This window comes from Schistocerca piceifrons, chromosome 3 (assembly GCF_021461385.2).
Source record: "Schistocerca piceifrons isolate TAMUIC-IGC-003096 chromosome 3, iqSchPice1.1, whole genome shotgun sequence".
In the NCBI taxonomy this organism is placed as follows: domain Eukaryota; kingdom Metazoa; phylum Arthropoda; class Insecta; order Orthoptera; family Acrididae; genus Schistocerca; species Schistocerca piceifrons.
Genome location: NC_060140.1, coordinates 206,340,275 through 206,365,871, shown reverse-complemented (window position 1 = coordinate 206,365,871; position 25,597 = coordinate 206,340,275). Strand labels below are relative to the sequence as shown.

Sequence of the window (25,597 nt, the reverse complement as noted above, 5' to 3'; positions counted from 1 at the left end):
GACAGTTGGCAAGACTGCACATCTTGAACACACACATGTGAATCACAAAATGTAAAGTACAAGTGATGTTAAGTGATGTGTTGCAACAAATGTGCGTGACAGAACGATAGAAATCGGCCAGTTGGAGCAGGGAGATTAATGAGCACATATCCAGGACCACACACACACGCGCGCTGGAAATCATAAGTAACACCGAACAATAATTTCACCTCACGAAATTTGTGCTACAAAAGTTGATTCTAATCTGAAAAACAAGAGAAAAACATGGCAAAATGTAACATAGTGAAATATTGTAACTATCACATAATACATCTGTTATAAATATAACTAAAAAGAGCCAACGGCCTTCCGCAGTGGTACCATCGCTTCCCGTCAGATCACATAAATTAAGCGTCGTCGGGCTTGGCTAACACTTGGATGGGCGACCATCCGGTCTGCCTTGCGTTGTTGGCATGTGGTGTTAGTGAGTTCACCTTTCGATTGCTTATCACACTCCTGTAGTTCTGGTGGATCTCCTTTCGGATGTACTTCTGTAGAAACAATTTTTTTTCAACATACTGCAGTGACGACAAGCTACGAAAACTAATGCTGGCTACAAATGCCAGCCTGGGAGTTACACATCGGTCCGTGAAGAAAGGGGGACAACCAGAGGCGACGTCACGTATAGGAAATTCAGGAAGCAAACATTGATACAAGAATGTAGAATTTTAAGTAGAACCACAGACAGAATACACATTTGAAGAAAGTTTGCTGTAACGATTGATTTATTAATGAAACTACTACGGAGAAAATGACTTTTTTGAATCAGTTTGCAGGACATATACTGTTTAATGACATTCTGTGCATTGAAACTGGAAAAAATAATAATATGCATCCAGCGCTCGAACCCTTACCACCAGCGTGTTAGCCATAAAACTTAGTCGCTACACTACGTTCGCCTGGTCGAAACGTTACTAAACTATATTACGAATATAGGAGGTACACATAAAACTTCAACATCGAATTTTTTCGGAAGCTAGGGGCACGGATGAAAAGCTGTCACGCAGATACTGATACCTAAGACTCATCAAAATCCTTGGTAACTGGTCTGATATTCCCCTTGTTAGCTGGTTCATCTCATCTACATCTACATATACATCTACATGGATACTCTGCAAATCACATTTAAGTGCCTGGCAGAGGGAACCACCTGCACAATTCCCTATTATTACAATTTCGTATAGCGCACGAAAAGAATTAACATCTATATCTTTCCGTACGAGTTCTGATTTGCCTTATTTTATGGTGGTGATCGTTCCTCCCTATGTAGGTCGGTGTCAACAAAATATTTTCGCATTCGGAGAAGAAAGTTGGTGATTGGAATTTCGTGAGGATTTCGTCGCAACGAAAAACGCCTTTCTTTTAATGATGTCCAGCCCAAATCCTGTATCATTTCTGTGACACTCTCTCCCATATTTCGTGATAGTACAAAACGTGCTGCCTTTCTTTGAACTTTTTCGATGTACTCCGTCTCTCCTATCTGGTAAGGATCCCACACCGCTCAGCAGTATTCTAAAAGAGGACGGACAAGCGTAGTGTAGGCAGTCTCCTTAGTAGGTCTGTTACATTTTCTAAGTGTCCTGCCAATAAAACGCAGTCTTTGGTAAGCCTTCCCCACAACATTTTATATGGTTTTTTCCAGTTTAAGTTGTTCGTAATTGTAATACCTAGGTATTTAATTGAATTTACGGCTTTTAGATTAGACTGATTTATCGTGTATCCGAAGTTTAACGGGTTCCTTTTAGCACTAACGTGGTCTAGCAGTTTGGTCCCTCCCCAATTTTTTAAACCAACCAACCTTATCTTATAAGTCTACCTAATTTTCAGCATCGTTCCATAGTACCACATCCAAACGCTTCTTCTTTTTCGGCTTTCCCACAGTCTTGGATTCACTACCATACAACGCTGTTCTCCAAAAAACATTCGCAGAAACCTCTTCCTCAAATGAAGGCCAATATTTGATACTACCACACACCTCTCGACCAGGAATGCAGACGTTTCGAGTGTTAACCCGCTTTTTATGTCGCCCTTGCTTCGTCCTTCATGTGTTGTTTTCCTTTCAAGCAATACTCCTTGATTTCGACTACTTTGCGGTCACCATCGTTGATTGCCAATCTCATTTCTTCTACTACTTATTATTTTCGTCTTTGGTCTATGCACTCTCAATCCATATTCTTGTATTCATCAGACTGTTGATTCCATTCAATATGTTATGTAATTCTTCTTCATATCCGCAGCAACGTCGCCAACGAATCATTGGTATCCTTTCACCACAAAATTTTAAACCAGCTGTTGAACCTTTCATTTTCTTCCATCGATGTATAGACGGGAGAGTAGGAGCGAAAGACGACATCTTTGGCTTACATCCCTTTTAATTCGAGCACTCTGTAATAAACATAGTACCTGAAGAAAATATTCATGTAAGAGCCACTGTTTCAGAGTGCACAGTGCTATTTCAACTAGTGAATATATTCGTACATCTGTTGTGCCTCTACACAAATTTTTCTTGAGACTAATTGCTTCCGTGGAAGAGGGAATGGTGGGGGCAGGAATGCGTCGGTTCGCTTTCATGAGAAACTATTAATAGCGTGAACGCTAAGAGACAGGTGAAAAGTACACAGCCGTTCGCTCCATTTCCATTCGTGCCTGTGATCCCGTCACGAGCGATATACGCAGGAAGTAAGCCGTAAGTCGGAGTCTCTTCTACGAAGACATACGCACACACACGCACAAACACACACGCACCCGAAGGCGTGTACAAAGTTGCGTTCACTTTTGTGCTCAGGCTGGGGTTCAATAAACCTCAGAACAGAAGTGAATTTTGAGAGATATTGAATGAACCAATGTACTACACTGAAGTTCCAAAGAAACTGGTATAGGAGGGCGTATTTAAATACAGAGATAAGTAAACAGGTAGAATACGGCGCTGCGGTCGGGAACGCCTATATAAGACCCGTTACTGCTTATACTATGGCAGGTTATCGACATTTAAGTGCGTTTGAACGTGGTGTTACAGTCGGCGCACAAGCGATGGGACACGGCATCTCTGAGATATCGATGAAGTGGGGATTTTCCCGTACGACCATTTCACGAGTGTATCGTGAATATCAGGTATCCGGTAAAACATCAAATCTCCGACATCTCTGTGGCCGGAAAAAGATACTGCAAGAACGGAACCAACGACGACTGGAGAGAATCATTGAACGTGACGGAAGTGCAATCCTTCCGCAAATTGCTGCACATTTCAATGCTGGGCCATCAACAAGTATTAGCGTGCAAACCATTCAACGAAACATCATCGATATGGGCTTTGGAAGCCGAAGGCCCACTCGCGTACCCTTGATGACTGCACGACACAAAGCTTTACGTCTCGTCTGGGCCCGTCAGCAACGAATGTTTAGAAGTTACAGGGGTACTAAAGTTTATGCTGACCGTTACCTTGTAATAGCAAAAATCACAAGCCGAATATCTAAAGCAAGGAACTTTCATGGATTTCAAGCAAAAAAATTCCGTGTTGACAAGTCAAGGAGCCTGAGACTGCTCAAAGATTTTCTGACTTGCTCGAGAAAAACCTGGCAAACTTTCAAGAGAGTGAGAGGATCTAGGAAATATGTAATAACGAAAATGTCATTCTTACAAAAACCGTTATTGAAGGTGTATGAAGAGCATATCGAGCCATACTCAGTGACTGGTTTGATGGAGAGTGTACACAAGTAACAGCAATTACAAACGACGTGTGCAAGTGAATGCAAGAGGTAAACCATTCCTGAATATCTGTAGAAGGTTATAGAATAACAAGAAGAGAAGAAAAAAATGCTACGAAAAAGAAAAAGAGAAAGCATGTATGGAAAGGACGGTAAGAAATGAAACAACTGAAAAAGATGAATGAGAAGAGAGCTTTTTGTCACAAGTTAAGCAAGAGACAAAAGTATTTTCAGCCTAGGACAAATTTATGTAGAAATTTAAATGGGTCAGTTTTGAGCAGTGATGAAGAAAAGTGTGAAACATGGGCTAAACCAAGAGTATCCAACCTTTTAGTTTACCTGGGGCCCATTGGAAGAAAACGATTATTCTTGGGCCGCAAATACCATACTTAACAATAACTATATCTGCTCAAAAAAAAGAAAAGAAAAGAAGAAGGATGGACCAATGAGAGAATCATGTGGCGTCAGCTTCAAGCTGAAAATATTCAATCTAAAATAACTTTTAAGTAAACGGATTTTTTTGAAAAATCGTTCGTTTGTTCGATGCTCACATGTCAGGCCACACCAATACATGCTTTGTGCCGCATGTGACCTTCAGGCCGTGGAGTGGACGCAACTGGGCTAAACGCTTTGAGAAATGCTTAAGAAGACTTTAGCTGATAAAAAAGGAATCTTACCTCCTGAAAACACAAGGAAGTCAGAAACAGAGAAACCAGCACCAGCTGCTGGGAAAGCGGTGACAGCCATCAAGAACCTGAAGAATCCCCAGGAGTAGATTTTATACTAGCAGAGATGGTGAAAAATATAAGAAAGGATTTGTCAAACAATTACACAAACTTGTAATTAAGATTTTGATAAATGAAAGTATCCCTGATGAGTGGAATGTAAATATCACGTGCCTAATGCTCAAGAAAGGTGATAAAATGGTGTGCTCTATACGTGAACATGTCTGTTACCTACTCCACACAAAATATTCTGCAACATCCTCATTAGCAGGCTTGAACTTTAATCTTGGAAATGCTGTTGGTGACTATCAACGCGGATTTCGCCAAGGAAGGAGAGCCGTTGATCACAACCTCACGATACGTAAATACCGGAAAACTGCAAATACTAGAGCAACGTTTACAATTTAGGAATTATGTACATCACCTCTTTATAGACTTCAGATCAGCTTACGCCAGAATTGACTGAATTCAGCTGATAATAGCAATGAAGGAGAGGTTCCTAGTAAACTGACGGCCTTAGGGAAAGCTATGAAAAGTTATGGAAAACACGTGGGGTCAATTTAAGATACAAAATATGTTCTCGTGCTGTGACAACAAAAGATAGAGTACGGCAGGAAGATTCATTAGCCTAACTTCTGTTCAATATATCTTTCGAAAAAGTTATAAGAGATGAGGTTATCATTGCAATGGGGACTCCCCTGTAAAAACCTGTTCAGGTACTGTCATATGCAAATGATATTGATACAATTACAACAACACCATAGCAATGAAAGAAATCTTTACAAGTTTTCAAAGAGATGCTGGAGAAATAAATCTGGAGGTAAATGAAGGGGAAACTGAGTATATACCTATAACCAAGAAAAAATATCGTAATGAACAGCCATTCATTGAAATTGTTTCATACAGGTTTGATGTCGATATCTCGGATCGGCAGAAAACTGTAAGAATAACGCGTACTTTGAAATTAAAAACGAATATCCTTTGCCAACAAGTGCTACCATGGCCGTACAAAAATCTGAAATCCAAGTTGCTGTATCAAATTGAGATGTTAAAACCAGTGTTCAGTTTGCTATTTCATCGAAGTGTCATATCTCCATTCTGTGACTGCATAATACGTCAAGTTGAAAAAGAGTGTTTGTGAGAGGGAGAGATCAGCGTGGTATATGTATGTGCGTACGATCAATCCCTTTCCTCAAAAACATTTCTCTTCTGCATACTCCCTCTGTGTTACCACAGATGACGTGTCAGCGATCGCATTTGAACCAAGATTGCAGTACACGCGAGGTACCTATTTGCGTCCACCGCCCTGAGTGGAATGTACAAGGTGTTTCAAAAATGACCAGTATATTTGAAACGGCAATAAAACCTAAACGAGCAGCGATAGAAATACACCGTTTGTTGCAATATGCTTGGGACAACAGTACATTTTCAGGCGGACAAACTTTCGAAATTACAGTAGTTACAATTTTCAACAACAGATGGCGCTGCAAGTGATGTGAAAGATATAGAAGACAACGCAGTCTGTGGGTGTGCCATTCTGTACGTCGTCTTTCTGCTGTAAGCGTGTGCTGTTCACAACGTGCAAGTGTGCTGTAGACAACATGGTTTATTCCTTAGAACAGAGGATTTTTCTGGTGTTGGAATTCCACCGCCTAGAACACAGTGTTGTTGCAACAAGACGAAGTTTTCAACGGAGGTTTAATGTAACCAAAGGACCGAAAAATTTCAATGGACTGGGAACGTGACGGATGAACGTGCTGGAAAGGTAGGGCGACCGCGTACGGCAACCACAGAGGGCAACGCGCAGCTAGTGCAGCAGGTGATCCAACAGCGGCCTCGGGTTTCCGTTCGCCGTGTTGCAGCTGCGGTCCAAATGACGCCAACGTCCACGTATCGTCTCATGCGCCAGAGTTTACACCTCTATCCATACAAAATTCAAACGCGGCAACCCCTCAGCGCCGCTACCATTGCTGCACGAGAGACATTCGCTAACGATATAGTGCACAGGATTGATGACGGCGATATGCATGTGGGCAGCATTTGGTTTACTGACGAAGCTTATTTTTACCTGGACGGCTTCGTCAATAAACAGAACTGGCGCATATGGGGAAACGAAAAGCCCCATGTTGCAGTCCCATCGTTCCTGCATTCTCAAAAAGTACTGGTCTGCGCCGCCATTTCTTCCAAAGGAATCATTGGCCCATTTTTCAGATCCGAAACGATTACTGCATCACGCTATCTGGACATTCTTCATGAATTTGTGGCGGTACAAACTGCCTTAGACGACACTGCGAACACCTCGTGGTTTATGCAAGATGGTGCCCGGCCACATCGCACGGCCGACGTCTTTAATTTCCTGAATGAATATTTCGATGATCGTGTGATTGCTTTGGGCTATCCGAAACATACAGGAGGCGGCGTGGATTGGCCTCCCTATTCGCCAGACATGAACCCCTGTGACTTCTTTCTGTGGGGACACTTGAAAGACCAGGTGTACCGCCAGAATCCAGAAACAATTGAAGAGCTGAAGCAGTACATCTCATCTGCATGTGAAGCCATTCCGCCAGACACGTTATCAAAGGTTTCGGGTAATTTCATTCAGAGACTACGCCATATTATTGCTACGCATGGTGGATATGTGGAAAATATCGTACTATAGAGTTTCCCAGACCGCAGCGCCATCTGTTGTTGAAAATTGTAACTACTGTAATTTCGAAAGTTTGTCTGCCTGAAAATGTACTGTTGTCCCAAGCGTATTGCAACAAACGGTGTATTTCTATCGCTGCTCGTTTAGTTTTCAAATATACCGGTCATTTTTGAAACACCCTGTATAAGTTTTAATTAATGTTCACCAACCTGAGACTTCTACAGATGTTGTCCCCTGCGCGAAAACAGCACGTAGGTCATGAATCCGTAATCTTCAGCCTGTAAGAAAATCTTGGCGAGGAATAGTTGTTTTAGAAATGATTAAATTTCTAATCAGTTTGTTTATACGGTGTGCCACTCGCTTTTTATTGGCATAACAGGGGAAACTGCACAATTACGTTCCTTTTTAGAGCAACAAATGATTTTTATTCTTATTGCTAATAAAGTCTTAACTAATTCTTACGGCGACAGACCACATTTCTGTCTTCCGATACTACTGAACCAGATGTGGTTTACATACTAGACATTGCTAAGTCCTGACTGATACCGCGGCGGACAACATGACCGTCCTCCGAGACTGCCTAAACAGTTCTGATTTTACAGCCGAACCACTTCGCTCGTCATCCAAGTTAGGTGCGATCAGATCATCACCGAAGTGCTTCGTCTGCCTTTCCGTTTTGCAGCTATTTATTATTCTGATGGTTATTAATACTTGTGAAGTAATATGGTAGCACGCTATTGACACACGCTTTAATTCAAAATTCAAGTAAATACGCTGTTTACTTTGTCCAATATTAATAACAGAAGACTGTCATTTTGGGGCGCAACTACCGAATGGGGCAGCCAATCGCGGAGAAGGAGCGCAATTTAGGCGGTCTTTCTCACGATACCCGTACCGAACAAACCACCTGTCATCGGTACCTCACACCACATTATGTCATCTTGGAGCTGCTGCCTTCTCAATTGCTCTAACAAGGGAACCTCCCCATCGCACCCCCCTCAGATTTAGTTATAAGTTGGCACAGTGGATAGGCCTTGAAAAACTGAACACAGATCGATCGAGAAAACAGGAAGAAGTTGTGTGGAACTATGAAAAAATAAGCAAAATATACAAACTGGGTCGTCCATGTGCAATATAGCCAATATTAAGGGGAGTGTGAGACGAGGATAGCCGTGGTCCCGTGGTTAGCGTGAATAGCTGCGAAAATAGAGGTCTTTGGTTAAAATCTTCCCTCGACCGAAAATTTTAACTTTTTATTTTGTTTATGTGACAAACCCTTATGTTTTCATCACTTTTTTGGAGTGATTATTACATCCACAAGAAAACCTAAATCGGGCAAGATAGAAGAATCTTTTTACCCATTCGCCAAGTGTACTAGTTAGGTGGGTCGACAACATATTCCTGTCATGTGACGCACATGCTGTCACCAGTGTCGTATAGAATATATCAGACGTGTTTTCCTGTGGAGGAATCGGTTGACCTATGACCTTGCGATCAAATGTTTTCGGTTCCCATTGGAGAGACACGTCCTTTCGTCAACTAATCGCACGGTTTTGCGGTGCTGTCGCAAAACACAGACACTAAACTTGTTACAGTGAACAGAGACGTCAATGAAGGAACGGACAGATCATAACTTTGCGAAAATAAAGAAAGCAAAGTTTTCAGCCGAGGGCAGATTCGAACTAAAGACCTATCGTTCCGCAGCTGTTCACGCTAACCACGGGACCACGGCGCTCCTCGGCTCACATCCCCCTTAATATTGCCTACCTTAGGCATGGACGACCCAGTTTGTATATTTTGCTTATTTTTTCATAGTTCCACACAACTTCTTCCTTTTTTCTCGATTGATCTGTGTTCAGTTTTTCAAGGCCTATTCACTGTGCCAACTTATAACTTAATCTGAGGGGGGTGCGTTGGGGATGTTCCCTTGTAAGAAGAGCTTCTTGTAGCCGAATATGATGGCTGCAAAGCCAGAAATATTACAAGTTTGTATTAGCAACAGAAGATGACAAACGTTCTGTAATGCAAAACGAAGTTTTTATTCTATGAGTCGCTGTAATACTTGTCTGACTTTGAAAACTAGTTGAATGTGGATAATTGAAAGCATTCCAACTGTACTAATTCATTAAATCGCTATAATGCCTGAGTGACTTTCAAAAGCAGTTGAAGGCAGGTAGTTGAAAGCATAACAGCCCTCGTTCTCATCTATATGGATGTGTTTTAAATTCAGGTGTTAGAACTACTGTACAGTAGGTCATTTGATCAGTGTCACGTAGAGACCTCCGTGTGACGGCATAAGTCAGTCAACGCCAAATGTACCTTGACATATAACTTAGGTCAGTAGTGGCACGTTTGTTTGTCCAGTTACAGGGCAAAACTTTACATGTTTTGATAAATAATAGCGCCAAATTTATTTTGATAGAAAGATCGAATTTTCGTGTGTGACCAGAGATCTGTGTAGAACCTATATCTACATCTACATCTACCTGGATACTCCGCAAGCCACCGTACGGTGCATGGAGGAGGGTACCCTGTACCGCCACTAGTTATTTCCTTTCCGGGAAAAGCGACTATCTACAGGGTGTTTCAAAAATGACCGGTATATTTGAAACGGCAATAAAAACTAAACGAGCAGCGATAGAAATACACCGTTTGTTGCAATATGCTTGGGACAACAGTACATTTTCAGGCGGACAAACTTTCGAAATTACAGTAGTTACAATTTTCAACAACAGATGGCGCTGCAAGTGATGTGAAAGATATAGAAGACAACGCAGTCTGTGGGTGCGCCATTCTGTACGTCGTCTTTCTGCTGTAAGCGTGTGCTGTTCACAACGTGCAAGTGTGCTGTGGACAACATGGTTTATTCCTTAGAACAGAGGATTTTTCTGGTGTTGGAATTCCACCGCCTAGAACACAGTGTTGTTGCAACAAGACGAAGTTTTCAGCGGAGGTTTAATGTAACCAAAGGACCGAAAAGCGATACAATAAAGGATCTGTTTGAAAAATTTCAACGGACTGGGAACGTGACGGATGAACGTGCTGGAAAGGTAGGGCGACCGCGTACGGCAACCACAGAGGGCAACGCGCAGCTAGTTCAGCAGGTGATCCAACAGCGGCCTCGGGTTTCCGTTCGCCGTGTTGCAGCTGCGGTCCAAATGACGCCTTCGTCCACGTATCGTCTCATGCGCCAGAGTTTACACCTCTATCCATACAAAATTCAAACGCGGCAACCCCTCAGCGCCGCTACCATTGCTGTACGAGAGACATTCGCTAACGATATAGTGCACAGGATTGATGACGGCGATATGCATGTGGGCAGCATTTGGTTTACTGACGAAGCTTATTTTTACCTGGACGCTTACGTCCAAAGGAATCATTGGTCCATTTTTCAGATCCGAAACGATTACTGCAGCACGCTATCTGGACATTCTTCGTGAATTTGTGGTGGTACAAACTGCCTTAGACGACACTGCGAACACCTCGTGGTTTATGCAAGATGGTGCCCGGACACATATTTCGATGATCGTGTGATTGCTTTGGGCTATCCGAAACATACAGGAGGCGGCGTGGATTGGCCTCCCTATTCGCCAGACATGAACCCCTGTGACTTCTTTCTGTGGGGACACTTGAAAGACCAGGTGTACCGCCAGAATCCAGAAACAATTGAACAGCTGAAGCAGTACATCTCATCTGCATGTGAAGCCATTCCGCCAGGCACGTTGTCAAAGGTTTCGGGTAATTTCATTCAGAGACTACGCCATATTATTGCTACGCATGGTGGATATGTGGAAAATATCGTACTATAGAGTTTCCCAGACCGCAGCGCCATCTGTTGTTGACAATTGTAACTACTGTAATTTCGAAAGTTTGTCTGCCTGAAAATGTACTGTTGTCCCAAGCATATTGCAACAAACGGTGTATTTCTATCGCTGCTCGTTTAGTTTGTATTGCCGTTTCAAATATACCGGTCATTTTTGAAACATCCTGTATATGCCTCCGTATAAGCCGTAATTTCTCGGATCTTATCTACGTGGTCCTTATGTACAATGCTTGTTGGCCGCAGTACAATCGTTCAGAAGTCATCTTCAAATGCCAGTTCTCTAAATTTTCTCAACAGTCTTTCTCAAAAAGAATGTCGCCTTTCCTCCAGGATGTCCCATTTGGGTTCCCGAAGCATCTCCGTAACACTTTCGTGTTGTTCTAACCTACCAGTAAGAAATCTAGCAGCACGCCGCTGAATTACTTCGATGTCGTCCTTCAATCCAAACACTGGAACAGTACTCAATAATAGGTCGCTCCAGTGTTCTGTAAGCGACCTCCTTTACAGGTGAACCGCTCTTACCTAAAATCCTCCCAATAAACCGAATTCGACCAGTCGCCTTCCCCACCAGAGTTCTCATAAACTCGTTCCATTTCATATCGCTTCCCAGCGTTACGCCCAGGTATTTAAACAACTTGACTGTATCAGGCAGGACACTGGTAACACTGCAACCAATCATCATAGGTTTGTTCTTCCTACTCATCCGTATTATCTTACACTTATCCACATTTAGAGCTAGCTGCCATTCATCACACCAACTAGAAATTTTGTCTAAGTCGTCTTTTATCTTCCTACAGTCACCCGACTTCGACACCTTCCCGTACACCACAGCATCATCAGCAAACAACCGCAGATTGCTGCCCACCCTGCCCATCAAATCATTTATGTATACAGAGAACAACAGCGGTTCTATCACACCTCCCTGGGGCATTCCTGACGCTATCCTTTGACGAACACTAGACGTCGAGGACAGCATACTGAGCTCTAACACTCAAGAAGTCTACGAATCAATCACATATCTGTGCATTATTCTCCATGTTCGTGCCTTCGTTAACAGACTGCAATGGAACACCTTCTCAAATGCTTTCCTGGACTTCTAGAAATGTGGAATCTCCATGTTGTCCTTCATCCATAGTTCGCAGTACATTGCGTGAGATAAGGCTAGGCTGAGTTTCGCACGAGCAATGCTTTCTAAAACCATGCTGCTTTGTAGACACAAGCTACTCAGCCTCAAAAAAGTTTGTTATATTCGAACTGAGAATCCGTTCAAGGACTATGCAGCAAACCGAAGTTATGGATATTGTTCTGTAACTCTGCGGGTCCGTTCTTTTACTCTCCTTATATGCTAGAGTCGCCTGCGCGTTTTTCCAGTCGCTTGGAACTTTGTGTTGGGTGAGAGATTCACGATAAATTCAAGCTAATTAAGGGGCTTGCTCATCATTGTCTTTGACATACGAAAACTGTGCGATGTTTACCAATCTAACATATCGAATTTGGTCCTTTTCGAAGCTATACTTATGTTTTACGAAAATATACAATTTAAGTGATACAACGCATTAAGGATCTCGCGAAAAGACATCATTTTTGTATACCTTGTTTTGCTAAAGTGTCAGTGTATACACATAATATAGATATTGGTATTATTTAGTAGATGATTATGGAGAAACAGTCTGCAAACCTTTTTAGAGAAACTTGGCATCGCAGTTCCGGTCAGTAAAGGTCGCATCGTTCTTCGAAAGTTTGTTTTTGTATACCACTGGAACATGCCCATAAGTAGGTCCAGGATCAGACGCTATAAAAAAACTGCATTTGCCAGTCAATACTCCCAAATTTGCCCTGGTGTTAGATTTTCCATTTCCTGCAGCATCAATTTCTGATCTTTGGTAGATGTTCTCTGCTACCTTCATTGAGTAAAGAGATACTCCTCTTTTGTTCATTATCTCCCAAAGCTTTTCTCTATTCACTTTATCGAAAGCTTTCTCATAAACTACGAATAGAAATGTGGCTCTCTGTTGAACTTTCTGTGTTCTTCAATGATATGTCTAATGGCGAACGTTTTATCTGTGTACGATCTACCTTGCCTGAGCCCCGTTTGCTCCTCTAGCAACTGCTGTTAACCATCTCCTCCTGAAAAAACATCTTTCTTTTTTACACGTCACCTATAGAAAGGTATCAACGTACCATATTATAAACAGTCGCGCGTAGTCTCCCCCGATTTTTTAAAGAATCGAACTCCAGTGTATTCATTTGCACATTTTAACCGCCGTAGTTTTTTTGCGGCTCTCAATGTTTACGACGTCTTATCTCCTGAATCATGTTTCGAGCAATGATATAATTTTGCAAGTACATTCAGTGATCTGTGTTCATACTACACTACTGCCCATTAAAATTGCTACACCAAGAAGAAATGCAGATGATAAATGGGTATTCATTGGACAAATATATTATACTAGAACTGATATGTGATTACATTTTCGCGCAGTCTGGGTGCATAGATCCTGAGAAATCAGTACCCAAAACAATCACCTCTGGCCGTAATAACGGACTTGATACGCCTGGGCATTGAGTCAAACAGAGCATGGATGGCGTGTACAGGTACAGCTGCCCATGCAGCTTCAACACGATACCACAGTTCATCAAGAGTAGTGACTGGCGTATTGACGAGCCAGTTGCTCGGCCACCATTGACCAGACGTTTCCAGTTGGTGAGAGATCTGGAGAAAGTGCTGGCCAAGGCAGCAGTCGAACATTTTCTGTATCCAGAAAGGCCCATACAGCACCTTCAACATGCGGTCATGCTTTATCCTGATGAAATGTAGGGTTTTGCAGGGATCGTATGAAAGGTAGAGCTACAGGCCGTAACACATCTCAAATGTAACATCCACTGTTCAAAGTGCTGTCAATGCGAACAAGAGGTGACCGAGACGTGTAACCAATGGCACCCCGTACCATCACGCCCGGTGATACGCCAGTATGGCGATGAGGAATACACGCTTCCAATGTGCGTTCACCGACTTGTCGTCAAACACGGATGCGACCATCATGATGCTGTAAACACAACCTGGATTCATCCGAAAAAATGACGTTTTGCCATTCGTGCACCCAGGTTCGTCGTTGAATACACCATCGCAGGCGCTCCTGTCTGTGATGCAGCGTCAAGGGTAACCGCAGCCATGGTCTCCGAGCTGATAGTCCATACTGCTGCAAACGACGTCGAACTGTTGGTGCAGATGCTTGTTGTCTTGCAAACGTCCTCATCTGTTGACTCAGGGATCGAGACGTGGCCGGCCGCGGTGGTCTCGCGGTTAAGGCGCTCCGTCCGGAACCGCGCGACTGCTACGGTCGCAGGTTCGAATCCTGCCTCGGGCACGGATGTGTGTGATGTCCTTAGGTTAGTTAGGTTTAAGTAGTTCTAAGTTCTAGGGGACTGATGACCACAGAAGTTAAGTCCCATAGTGCTCAGAGCCATCGAGACGTGGTTGCACGATCCGTTACAGCCATGCGGATAAGATGCCTGTCATCTCGTCTGCTGGGATCCAGCACGGCGTTTCGTAATGCCCTCCTGACCCCACCCATTCCATATTCTGTTAACAACGCGAGCAGCAATGTCGCGAAACGATAACCCGCAATCGCGATAGGCTACAATCCGACATTTATCAAAGTCGGAAACGTGATGGTACGCATTTCTCCTCCTTACACGTTTCACCAGGCAACGCCGGTCAACTGCTGTTTGTGTATGAGAAATCGGTTGGAAACCTTCCTCATGTCATCACGTTGTAGGTGTCGCCACCGGCGCCAACCTTGTGTGAATGCTCTGAAAAGCTAATCATTTGCATATGACAGCATCTTCTTCCTGTCGGTTAAATTTCGCGTCTGTAGCACGTCATCTTCGTGGTGTAGCAATTTTAATGGCCAGTAGTGTACATGCAAAGTAGAGTCAGTCGTAAAGAGATAATAAGTTAGAACATCATACCTAATGCTGATGGGCGGCTGGAGTGACCGTGCGGTTCTAGGCACTACAGTCTGGAGCCGAGCCACCGCTCCGGTCGCAGGTTCGAATCCTGCCTCGGATGTGGATGTGTGTGATGTCCTTAGGTTAGTTAGGTTTAATTAGTTCCAATATCTACGCGACTGATGACCTCAGAAGTTAAGTCGCATAGTGCTCAGAGCCATTTGAACCAACCTAATGCTGATGTTTTACTACAAGAAGGCAAAAATGTTGTAAACGATAATTTTTTCCTTTCATTATTTTTGGGGGTGGCAGCGAGTAAAAGTTTCAAAAAAGTTTTGAACAACGTGTAAAGTTTGTTGAAAGGGTTAAGTGCTCTAATTCTCAAATACTGGATGAATATATTCGGGATATTTGCGCACTAAGAATAACGCTGTATCGAGACATATATTAGTACGCAGCTTCTAAATTTAACGCGTAACTTATGGTGTGAACCATTTAAGGAGATTATGATAGAATTTTAAATTAGATCAATTATTATATGAAATGCTGAAAATCGAAGTTTCGTTGCTCCTGGAAGCGATTAGATTGGCAACCTGCGACTGGAAATGGGTGATCGGGTGACTGTTATAACCGTGTAGTAATAATGTGAATGATTCACGAAGTCCCCGCAGTTTAGTGGTTAGAACGGAGACAGCAAGTAGTTTCCTATACGACGGCAGCAGAAAATAGGAGGACGTGCTTGGTTGTCCGGACGGCGGCCGGGTCGCGCTGGGAACGACACGCAGTTTTGCGAGAGCAAGCGCTGGAAACCAAGGTGGGATCGATTTTCATCTTGGCCGCAGGTGTGACGTCACCTAATAGATCCATCAAGGCGCTCATTCGCCGGCGGCCGACTGGAAAATCACTTTAAAGCAGCGCTGGCCGGGGGCGGCGCTCGCCTGGGGTGGAGGTTAGCGGCGGGGGAGAAGTGGCGCGCGGGGGCGGACCGCGGGGGCGGCGGGGGCGTTGGAGGCGACCCTGGCTGCTGGCTATCACCACACCACGCCCCATACACACACCCGGCGGCCGGCACCGCTTCTTCCGCCAGGACAGCACAGTAACTTTAAAAACAGTAAACAACTGAAGCCATTAATTCTAAAACAGCACAGGACAACGTTTTGGCACTATATGAGCTGCTGGTAACAGTTTATTCACCCCGCTTAGCCAAACCATTGACAAATGTAACAGCACAAAATTTCCAGCGAAGTGGTATTTTTTAGAGACATAGCAACACAGATCCTTGAACCAGTGCATTGTGACCGTTATTTTGTCGGTACGGAACTAAAGAAAAGAAAGCAAAACACTATATACACATCAAATCAGCGGTTAAGATAAGCCAGGCGACTGCTACTAATATAAGTGTTGTTGATGTTGAGCTGTCCCTGATCAAAGATTAAATAATCGTTTTAAGTTTGAAAGAAACTGTTCCACTGGCAAATAATCAAGCGAGACGGAAAGCGACGACATGTCACGGAGTATCATAAGAACCGCCTGACTGAAAGTAATAGTGCACGTTATCTGCTCACTGACACATTTCAGTTCTGACACAAACGGATTCTTAATCATGAGTCACATAAGTGTGCTTATAAAGATGACAAGTCCTAAGGCAAAGGAAACTGAGAAGTATGTAGCATTCACAGATTCCCAACATTGGTGGTACTTTGAAGAACTAATGCAAAAATACAAAACGTGAAAGGAGAAACTTACTTATTCAAAAGTGAAGCCTAGGACTCGGATTAAAAGTGTGAATTTGTTTCTCACGCTGCTGTAAACACATTTTAAGTGAAAAAAAAAAACAACTGTTTCCATCTAACTTCACTTGGGCGCTCTTATTACAGGGTTGACACTCTGGAATACGGCTTCCAAAACAGCATAAAACCAAGATTTTTATCATTTTTTCAAATTTAAACCACTATCTGAACGTCACTGATATGAAACAATATTGTAGATACATATGTTAGTCAGCTGCACTCAAAATATCAGTATAATAAACTAAGTAGCTTCAGAGATACACACATCAAAAAATGTTTTGCATCACCTCAGTTCCGAGAGCTCCGGTACGTGTACAGATAATTTGAACACAGATCAACATAAACATCAATCCCGTCCGTTTTATTGCTCATGAAAGCCACATATTGCATATTGCACCACCATACAGCGAGACCTCCAGAGGTGGTGCTCCAGATTGATGTACACACTGGCACCTGTAATACCAAGTAGCACATCCTCTTGCACTGATGCATGCCTGTATTTGTCGTGGCATACTATCCACAAGTTCATCAAGGCACTGTTAGTCCAGATTGTCCCACTCCTCAGCAGCGATTCAACGTAGGTCGCTCAGAATGGTTGTTGGGCCACGTCGTCCATAAACAGTCCTTTTCAATCTATTCCAGGCATATGCGATAGGGTTCATGTCTGGAGAACACACTGGCCACTCTAGTCGAGCGATGTCGTTACGGCGCCTTCCATGACCATCAGCGGCGTGCGTCGGCCCCCATAATGCCACCCAAAACAGCCGGGAGCCTCCACCTCGCTGCACTCGCTGGACAGTGTGTCTAAGGCGTTCAGCCTGGCCGGGTTGCCTCCAAACAAGTCTCCGATGATTGTCTGGTTGAAAGCATATGCGACACTCATCGGTGAAGAGAAAGTGATGCCAGTCCTGAGCGGTGCATTCGCCATGTTGTTGGGCCCACCTGTAAAACGCCTGGGCATTTCTAAACGTAAATGTGTGTGAATTTCTAGGGGACCAAACTGCTGAGGTCATCGGTCCCTAGACTGATACACTACTTAAACTAACTTATGTTAAAAGCAACACACACATACCCATGCCCGAGGGAGGACTCGAACCTACGACGGGAGGGGCCGCGCAATCAGTGACATGGCGCCTCTAATCGAGCGTCCACTCCGCGTGGCGCCTGGGCATTTATAAGTTGGAGCAAATGCCCAAGATAAATGCCTAGGCAAATGCCTAAAATTCATAAATCATTCTAATGATTAATTGATAAAAGGCGATTATAAAAAATTTTTATCTCATATTTTGTATTGGAAAACATGTTCTGCAACACTGCTTCTCCAGCGGTTCAGTAACTAAGTTGAAAAAACTGCATGAGAGTTAAGGAAGAATTATTATGAAAAATAATTTGTGCTGTAAACATAACTTTTTACATCTTTAATTAGGTCAATGCTAGAGGTAGTACATAACAAAAAACTGCGAGGTGCCGGGGCTAGCAGTGTATTTAACACTAAGTTCTAGAATCTACATATGTAAATGATGCTCTAAGCCCACCCTATTCTAACTCCGACTTTTGCTGTTGCACAAGGATTAAAAAATATACGCGAACTGACTGTAATCAACCGTGGAAGTGGGGTAGAAAAGAGTTTGGCACCTGCAATAATTTAATTTGATAAATAAGTTAAATAAAGGAAGGTTTCATTAACGTAGTGAGAAATGATGGGTTGCTCTACCGATTAACAGAACGAAAGTTCTGTCCAAAATAACAATATGATTTATTAAGACTAAACACAAAATAATAAACAAAAACAATGAAACATTTATAATACATCAAATTGGCTCAAATTGGATACACAAACAAACGCTGTGAAGGTGAAGTTGTCCCTAAACTAGATTGTGAGGTTTATGACGAAGTGGTATGTGGAGCCAATTCCTTGCCACTCAAATCTTAAGAGAGACACACAGCTAACCCAACATTAATTGCTGCTACTCAAGACAGAACAAAGTTAGAAAAAGACGAACAGGCGCACTCACCTAGGAAAATCCCTATCTGCCGGTGCTGCGGACATACATTACCAAACTGTCTTCTTAACTGCCAGAACACGATCTGGCGTACTGGAGGCGATGGCTGGTTGCTTCGACGTCCTCGACCGAAAGGCGAGAGCCGACTACCTAGAGCACCCGTACAGGCCGAACACACAACATTCTCGCCCCCACGACAGTGGCCATGGTTAAACGTTCCAATCAGCAACTCGAAAACCGGCGGAAAATTCCACTCCATTGCCGGAGCACTACCATTCCACCAATGGAGATTCTTGGCGCCAATTTCTGCGCTGATTTTGCTACGTCACGGAGCTATGCCCTGAGCCAGCCAATCACAGTTACTATTTTGCAGAAAGCACGGGAATTCTCGCGCCACAACTGCCTGGGTACACAAGTCATTCCCACGCCTCGCTGGTAGCCTGCCAGAAAGTGTTTTCGCTAAGATTCTGCGAAGTAACAGAACCTCTAGCCCAGCCGCTACTTCAGACCCCTTCGGGCGTGTCTTTTGACAATGGCGGCGTCTGCAAAGCATTCACTCGACTTCCTCACACCCGTCGGCTTAACCCTCTCGAGATCCGCAGAGCCCGCCTGTCACCGGACCACCCGGGTGACGAGAGACGCTGCGTGGGAAGTCCGCGTGTGAAGGAATAGCGACTTTTCACCGCATGCAATTAGAGACGAAAATCGTAAGATAGAAATATGAGAGGGGGCTCATGCCACCTCTCAAAACAACACTCAGTTTTAAAAGCAATTTTTGAAATAAAGTATAAGTAATATTAAGTACCTTGCCTGTAGAGTGAAGGTAATAATTACGTTTATACCATACTACTGCAAAAAAATTAGTAATCAATAATGATTTTAATTAGGAATGTGCCATTTTCCGATTCCGATTACACATGTTCCAGAATCGCCGGTACTTTAGGAATCGACTAGTACCAAAATCGAACGATCCCATCATCTTGGGCATCGATACTTTGTTATTACATTTTTTTATGTTAGAGTTCCCACTTTAGCATCACACCAGCACAGTCGCATGAAAGCAGATAAAGAAAGGAGAGAACAGAAAACTATAGTCTGTCTCAAATGTCGCTAAATCTGGTAATACAGCATTTTTTTGCTTTGTTTTTCACTGAAAACAGCTTAACATTTAAAAATACATTTATAATCAAGAAGCACAAGCCAGCTGTTTATTAATTTCAGTAATAATTTCAGTATCAATTCAATAATATTCCGAGATTTGCCACGGATTATAAGGTGTATTACATTACAAAGCGATGGTTTAAGGACAATGTTTTTTTTTTTTTTTTAATTTTATACTGACTTATCACTACACAAGTGTTCAACGCAATGTGTGTTTATGTGTGTGCGTGTGTGTGTGTGTGTGTGTGTGTGTGTGTGTATGTGTGTGCGTGCATGTTCGCGCGCGCACGAGAGAGAGAGAGAGAGAGAGAGAGAGATTGAGAGTGAAGAGCAGAACTAGTGAAAAGAAAAGAGACATTATAAATGATGAACAACTGTCTGCAACATGCACTGTTCCTTAGTACAGCAAGTTGGTATGCTAGTAGAAATAAACATGCTTCTCTCTCCTTTCCTTTCATTCTTACAAATAAAGGCAATGAATAGCTTTCTATTTTTTGTTTTGTTTTGCTACTGCCTTTATCCCGCATTGTGCGCAGGGACAGCAGGGTGAAGTACGGAATTGGCGTGGTTAATTTTTGGGGGTGGCCGGATGCCCTTCCTGCCGCTACCCCCATACCCCACGGGGAAGGAATCAGTGTACCCCAGCTGTCTGCGTCCAGTGTAAATCATGAAATAGTGTGAATGTGTTACAAATGTCTGCGAGTCGTGTAACTGAGGTGGGACGTGGTGACCAGCCCAGTATTCACCGAGTAGGATGTGGAAAACCGCCTAAAAACCACATCCAGGCTGGCCGGCACACCGCCCGTCGTCGTTAATCCGCCGGGCGTATTCAATCCGGGGCAGGCGCGCCTACCCGAGTCCAGGAAGCAGCCCGTTAGCGCTCTCGGCTATCCTGGCGGGTAATGAGTACATTAAGTATGTTTACGCGTAAACATTTACTAACTTTTAATATCGGGAGTATCGTCCCATCCTTTGTTTTATTTGGTAGATTGTATAGTCTACCAGTAAAAACTTTAAAAGGCAAGTTTTTTTATAAATGCCCAAACTTTGGGCATTTAAACCTGCTTTGGGTAAATTCGCGGATAAATGCCTGTTTATAAACGTCCTGCCCACTGGACATTTGCCCGGTCCACATCAGTAATCACAGACAAGCTGCATGCTCATGTGTTACCTCTCGTGTGAGAGTATCTTGCCATTTTGCAACAGGACAGTTCTCGTCCACACATGGCACTTGCTTATATGAAGTGTCTGTGTGACGATACGGTACTCCAGTGATCAGCAGGACCCCCAAATCTGCCGCCAATGGGAAACGTATGGGTGCAGCTCGGACATCAACTCCGACCCAGTTCCAGAGTCCAGGATACCATGGACCAGTCGCAACAGTTATAGAACAACTTGCCATAGGGGAGGGTACAACGGCTTTGTAATACCTCTCTAACGACGTCGATGTCGACGGGACATTAAACCTGAATCTTCCTTTCTTCCCATACGCCGAGAAAGCATGACTGCGTTCACTTGCCATTGGTCCCAGTTGCAATTCACCAGGCAAATCTTTTCAACTAGTCGAAGATTGTGATAACATCAGTAAGCGATCACTTCGCACATAAAATCTTTGCAATATGCTTGCGATCTAGACTACAAGGAAGAAAGAAAATTGACATTCTGACAAGCAACTCAACGTGTAGTTCTACAAACATGACTGCAGTTCTTCAAAATGTAGATCTAGCTCTTAAATGTGTTGCAGATTATTTAAAATACTTACAGTGTTCGATAAAGTTGGGAATTATACCCCCTTCTCAATAGCTAGCATTACCTTCCGAATACTATCGGATATTTTATCAGTATTTTTATTCAGGGTATAGGTGTTCGTTCCCCTTTTTGTTCAAAGTATTTCCTCATCTCTGGTCACACACTTGTGACGGTCTCCTCTTTGCTCATGCAGTCCTGAAAAAATCAGCTTTGATTGTCTCTCCTTTATGTCATCAATTGACCAGAAATGACTTCAACAGGGTTGTAGCACGAGGACAGTCGCTCGTTGAGAAAGCTGATTGCGCAAGCGCACTCTCATGGTGGAGAAACACGAGTAGTCTTGCCACAACTGTAGTCATTTGTTGATAATTTCTGGCGCAATGTTTTCAAAACGCTTGCATAGAACTGATGGTTGACTGTTTGACCTCGAAGCAAAAATTCACAATTCACCATTCCATGGATGTCAATAAAATTGTGAGCATCCTTGTCCTGTATCTTGGACACAGACAACCCACTGTGATGTTTGAACTTATGCCATAACATCGTAGCCCTAAGCCCAACACATATCTCCTGCGATGATCCCTGTATAACTGTTTCATCACTGACAGCTCATACTTATCTGGTGGTCACGGACCTTGTAGATCATGTGTGAACATCGCGGACTCTCACCACCATATTCTGTCCTGCGCAGCTTCCATCCAGTTTCCTAGGAATCCTAGATGTTGCAGATCTTTCCGAAGTCCACCATCCCATCTTGTTCTTGATCTTCACCAGGGACATTTTCCATGACTTTCCTATTACTTTCGGAATAGCATTATCACTAATTCTCGCAACGTGTCCGGTCTATTGTAGTCACTTAACATTTGTTTGTTGAATAATATTGGGCTGCGTCATCATAGCGTATAATGTATATTTTTCTTCACTTTTCAGTTTCCTCCACCCTTTATCTTCGTCCGCAGCTCGTGGTCGTGCGGTAGCGTTCTCGCTTCCCGCGCCCGGGTTCCCGGGTTCGATTCCAGGCGGGATCAGGGCCTCGTGATGACTGGGTGTTGTGTGATGTCCTTAGGTTAGTTAGGTTTAAGTAGTTCTAAGTTCTAGGGGACTGATGACCATAGATGTTAAGTCCCAAAGTGCTCAGACCCATTTGAACCTTTTTCTTCCTTCACTGGGATAAAAACCTTTCTCATGATCTTCCTCTCAAATTCCATTAGTTTTTTCCCAACGCTCTTGGTGATACTCAATGTTTCTATGTCATATAACAGCACTGTATCAATTATTGTATTACATGCTTTCTTCTTAACTTCCTTCGAGATTACCACTGATTTCGTTATTGTATTAGATTATGATATGATCTGAAAGTATTAACGATTCATCGGATTACTACTATTTGGACTAATTCCTCCGTTTGAAATACACTGAAGCGCCGAAGAAACTGGTATAGGCATGCGTATTCAAATACAGAGATATGTGAACAGGCAGAATACGCCATTGCGGTCGTCAACGTCTAAATAAGGTAAAACTGTCTGGCGCTGTTGTTAGACCGGTTACTGCTCTTTCAGTGGAAGGTTATAAAGATTTAAGTGAGTTTGAACGTGGTGTTACAGACGGCGCACGACCGATGGGACACAGCACCTCCGAGGTAGCGATGAAGTGGTAATTTTCCCGTATGACCATTTCACGAGTTTACATGAATATCAGGAATCCGGTACAAAATCAAATCTCCGACATGGCTGTGGTCGGAAAAAGATCCTGAAAAAACGGAACCAACGACGACAGAAGAGTGTCGTTCAACGTGACAGAAGTGCAACACTTCCGAAAATTGCTACAGATTTCAGTGCCATCAACAAGCGTCAGCGTGCGAACCATTCAACGAAACATCTTCGATATTGGCTTTCGGAGCCGAAGGCCCACTCGTGTACCCTTTATGGCTGCACGACACAAAGCTTTACACCGCGCATGGGCCCGTCAACACCGACTTTGGACTGTTGACGACTGGAAATAGTGCCTGGTCGGACAAGTCTCGTTTCAAATTGTATCGAGCGGACGGACGTGTACGGGCATGGAGACAACCTCATGAATCCACGGAACCTGCATGTCGGCAGGGGACTGTTAAAGTTGGTGAAGGCTCTGTAATGGCGTGGGGGTGTGCAGTTGGAGTTATATAGGACCCCTGATACGCCCAGATACGACTCTGACAGGTGACGCGACTGTAAGCATCCTGTCTGATCACCTGCATCCATTCACATCCAAAGTGTATTCAAACGAACTTGGGCAATTCCGGCAGGACAATGTGACACCTCAACGTCAGGAGTTGCTATAGTGTGGCACCTGGAACACTCTTCCGAGTTTGAACACTTCCGCCGGCCGCAAAAATCCCGACATGAACATTATTGAGCATATCTGGAATGCCTTCCAACGTGCTGCTCAGAAGAGATCTCCACCCCTTGTACTCTTAGGGATTTATGGAAAGCCCTGCAGGATTCATGGCGTCAGTTCCCTCCAGCACTACTTCAGACATTAGTCGAGTCCATTCCACGTCGTGTTGCGGCACTTCTGCTTGCTTGCGAGGAATCTACACGATATTAGGCAGGTGCTCCAGATTCTTTGGCTCCTCAGTGTATAATTTCAGGTACTTAAGTTCCTAACTACCTTCAACTTCATCTTTCCCACCACTTTCCAATAGGCAGGTTGTGATTCATCTTTCAACTTAATTCCTTCACTTCAGTCGCTTCTGCATTAATTATCAAGCACATCCACTTCTTTTGGCATTTCTTCTCTTGACTCTGTAATGGTCCAACTTCTGGAGCAATATTTTGTTATCAACACAATCAATTGCCTAAGTTAAATCTAGTACATGCCAAGCGTTCGAAACCTTTTGTTTAGCCCATCCAGCACCTCACAGAGGAAAGAGACTACAGCATTTTCAGTTGTTAAACGACTTCTAAAGCCGAAATGTACAGTTGATAGCAAATCGTGTGATATGATATTATCAATTGTCCTTACATATACAGCCTTTTCAATAACTTTTGCAAAGACTTGCATAGAAATAGGTCTAAAATTATCTACATTATCCCTTTCTCCCTTTTTATAAAGCGGCTTTACTACTGAGTACTTTAATCGCTCAGGAAACTGATCATTCCTGTGGTGTCACCGCCAGACACCACACTTGCTAGGTGGTAGCCTTTAAATCGGCCGCGGTCCGTTAGTATACGTCGGACCCGCGTGTCGCCACTGTCAGTGATTGCAGACCGAGCGCCGCCACACGGTAGGTCTAGAGAGACTTCCTAGCACCCGCCCCAGTTGTACAGCCGACTTTGCTAGCGATGGTTCACTGACAAGTTACGCTCTCATTTGCCGAGACGATAGTTAGCATAGCCTTCAGCTACGTCATTTGCTACGACCTAGCAAGGCGCCATTATCAATTGCTATTTATCTTGTGATGCATGTACTGTCAGACCGATGTTCACCAATTATGGATTAAAGTTGAGTACTCCAGCAGCTACGTACTTTATTTGCTAGTCTCAATTACTTTAACTGTTCCAGACCTCACGCCAGCCTGCGTGAGCTTAAACGCGTGCCTTTCGGCTACCTCCTAGTGGCTTGGCTGTCTTGCCAAGTCACAACAATTCCTGAAGGAAAAATTACAAATATGGCTAAATACAGGGCTGACATGTGCAGCACAGTACTTTAATATTCTGCTAGACACTCCATCACATTTATGAGAGTCCTTAGTCTTCAGTGATTTCATTATTGACTCAATCTCCCTCTTGTCTGTATCACAGAGGAGTATTTCAGACATCAATCTCGGAAAGGCATGTGCCAAGAAAGTTATATGATTTCCTTTAGAAAATAAATTTTTATTTAATTCACCAGCAATGTTCAGAAAATGATTGTTAAATACTGTACATATACCTGATTTATCAGTAATATATTTTTACTGCGAACTGACTTTATATCGTCGACCTTGTGCTGCTGACCGGACACTTCCGTAACAACTGACGATAT

The 25,597-nt window shown here is 43.4% G+C and overlaps 1 protein-coding gene across 1 annotated transcript in view; it reads right to left on the bottom strand.

Annotated features, from left to right (window-relative positions):
• Positions 1-15,790: 15,790 nt before the first annotated feature.
• Positions 15,791-25,597, bottom strand: part of LOC124788516 (piggyBac transposable element-derived protein 4-like) — a 68,678-nt gene continuing 58,871 nt past the window's right edge. The window contains exon 3 of the mRNA XM_047255785.1: positions 15,791-15,989. Within this exon, the coding sequence (XP_047111741.1) occupies positions 15,791-15,989 (199 nt within the window). The remainder of the gene's footprint in view (positions 15,990-25,597) is intronic.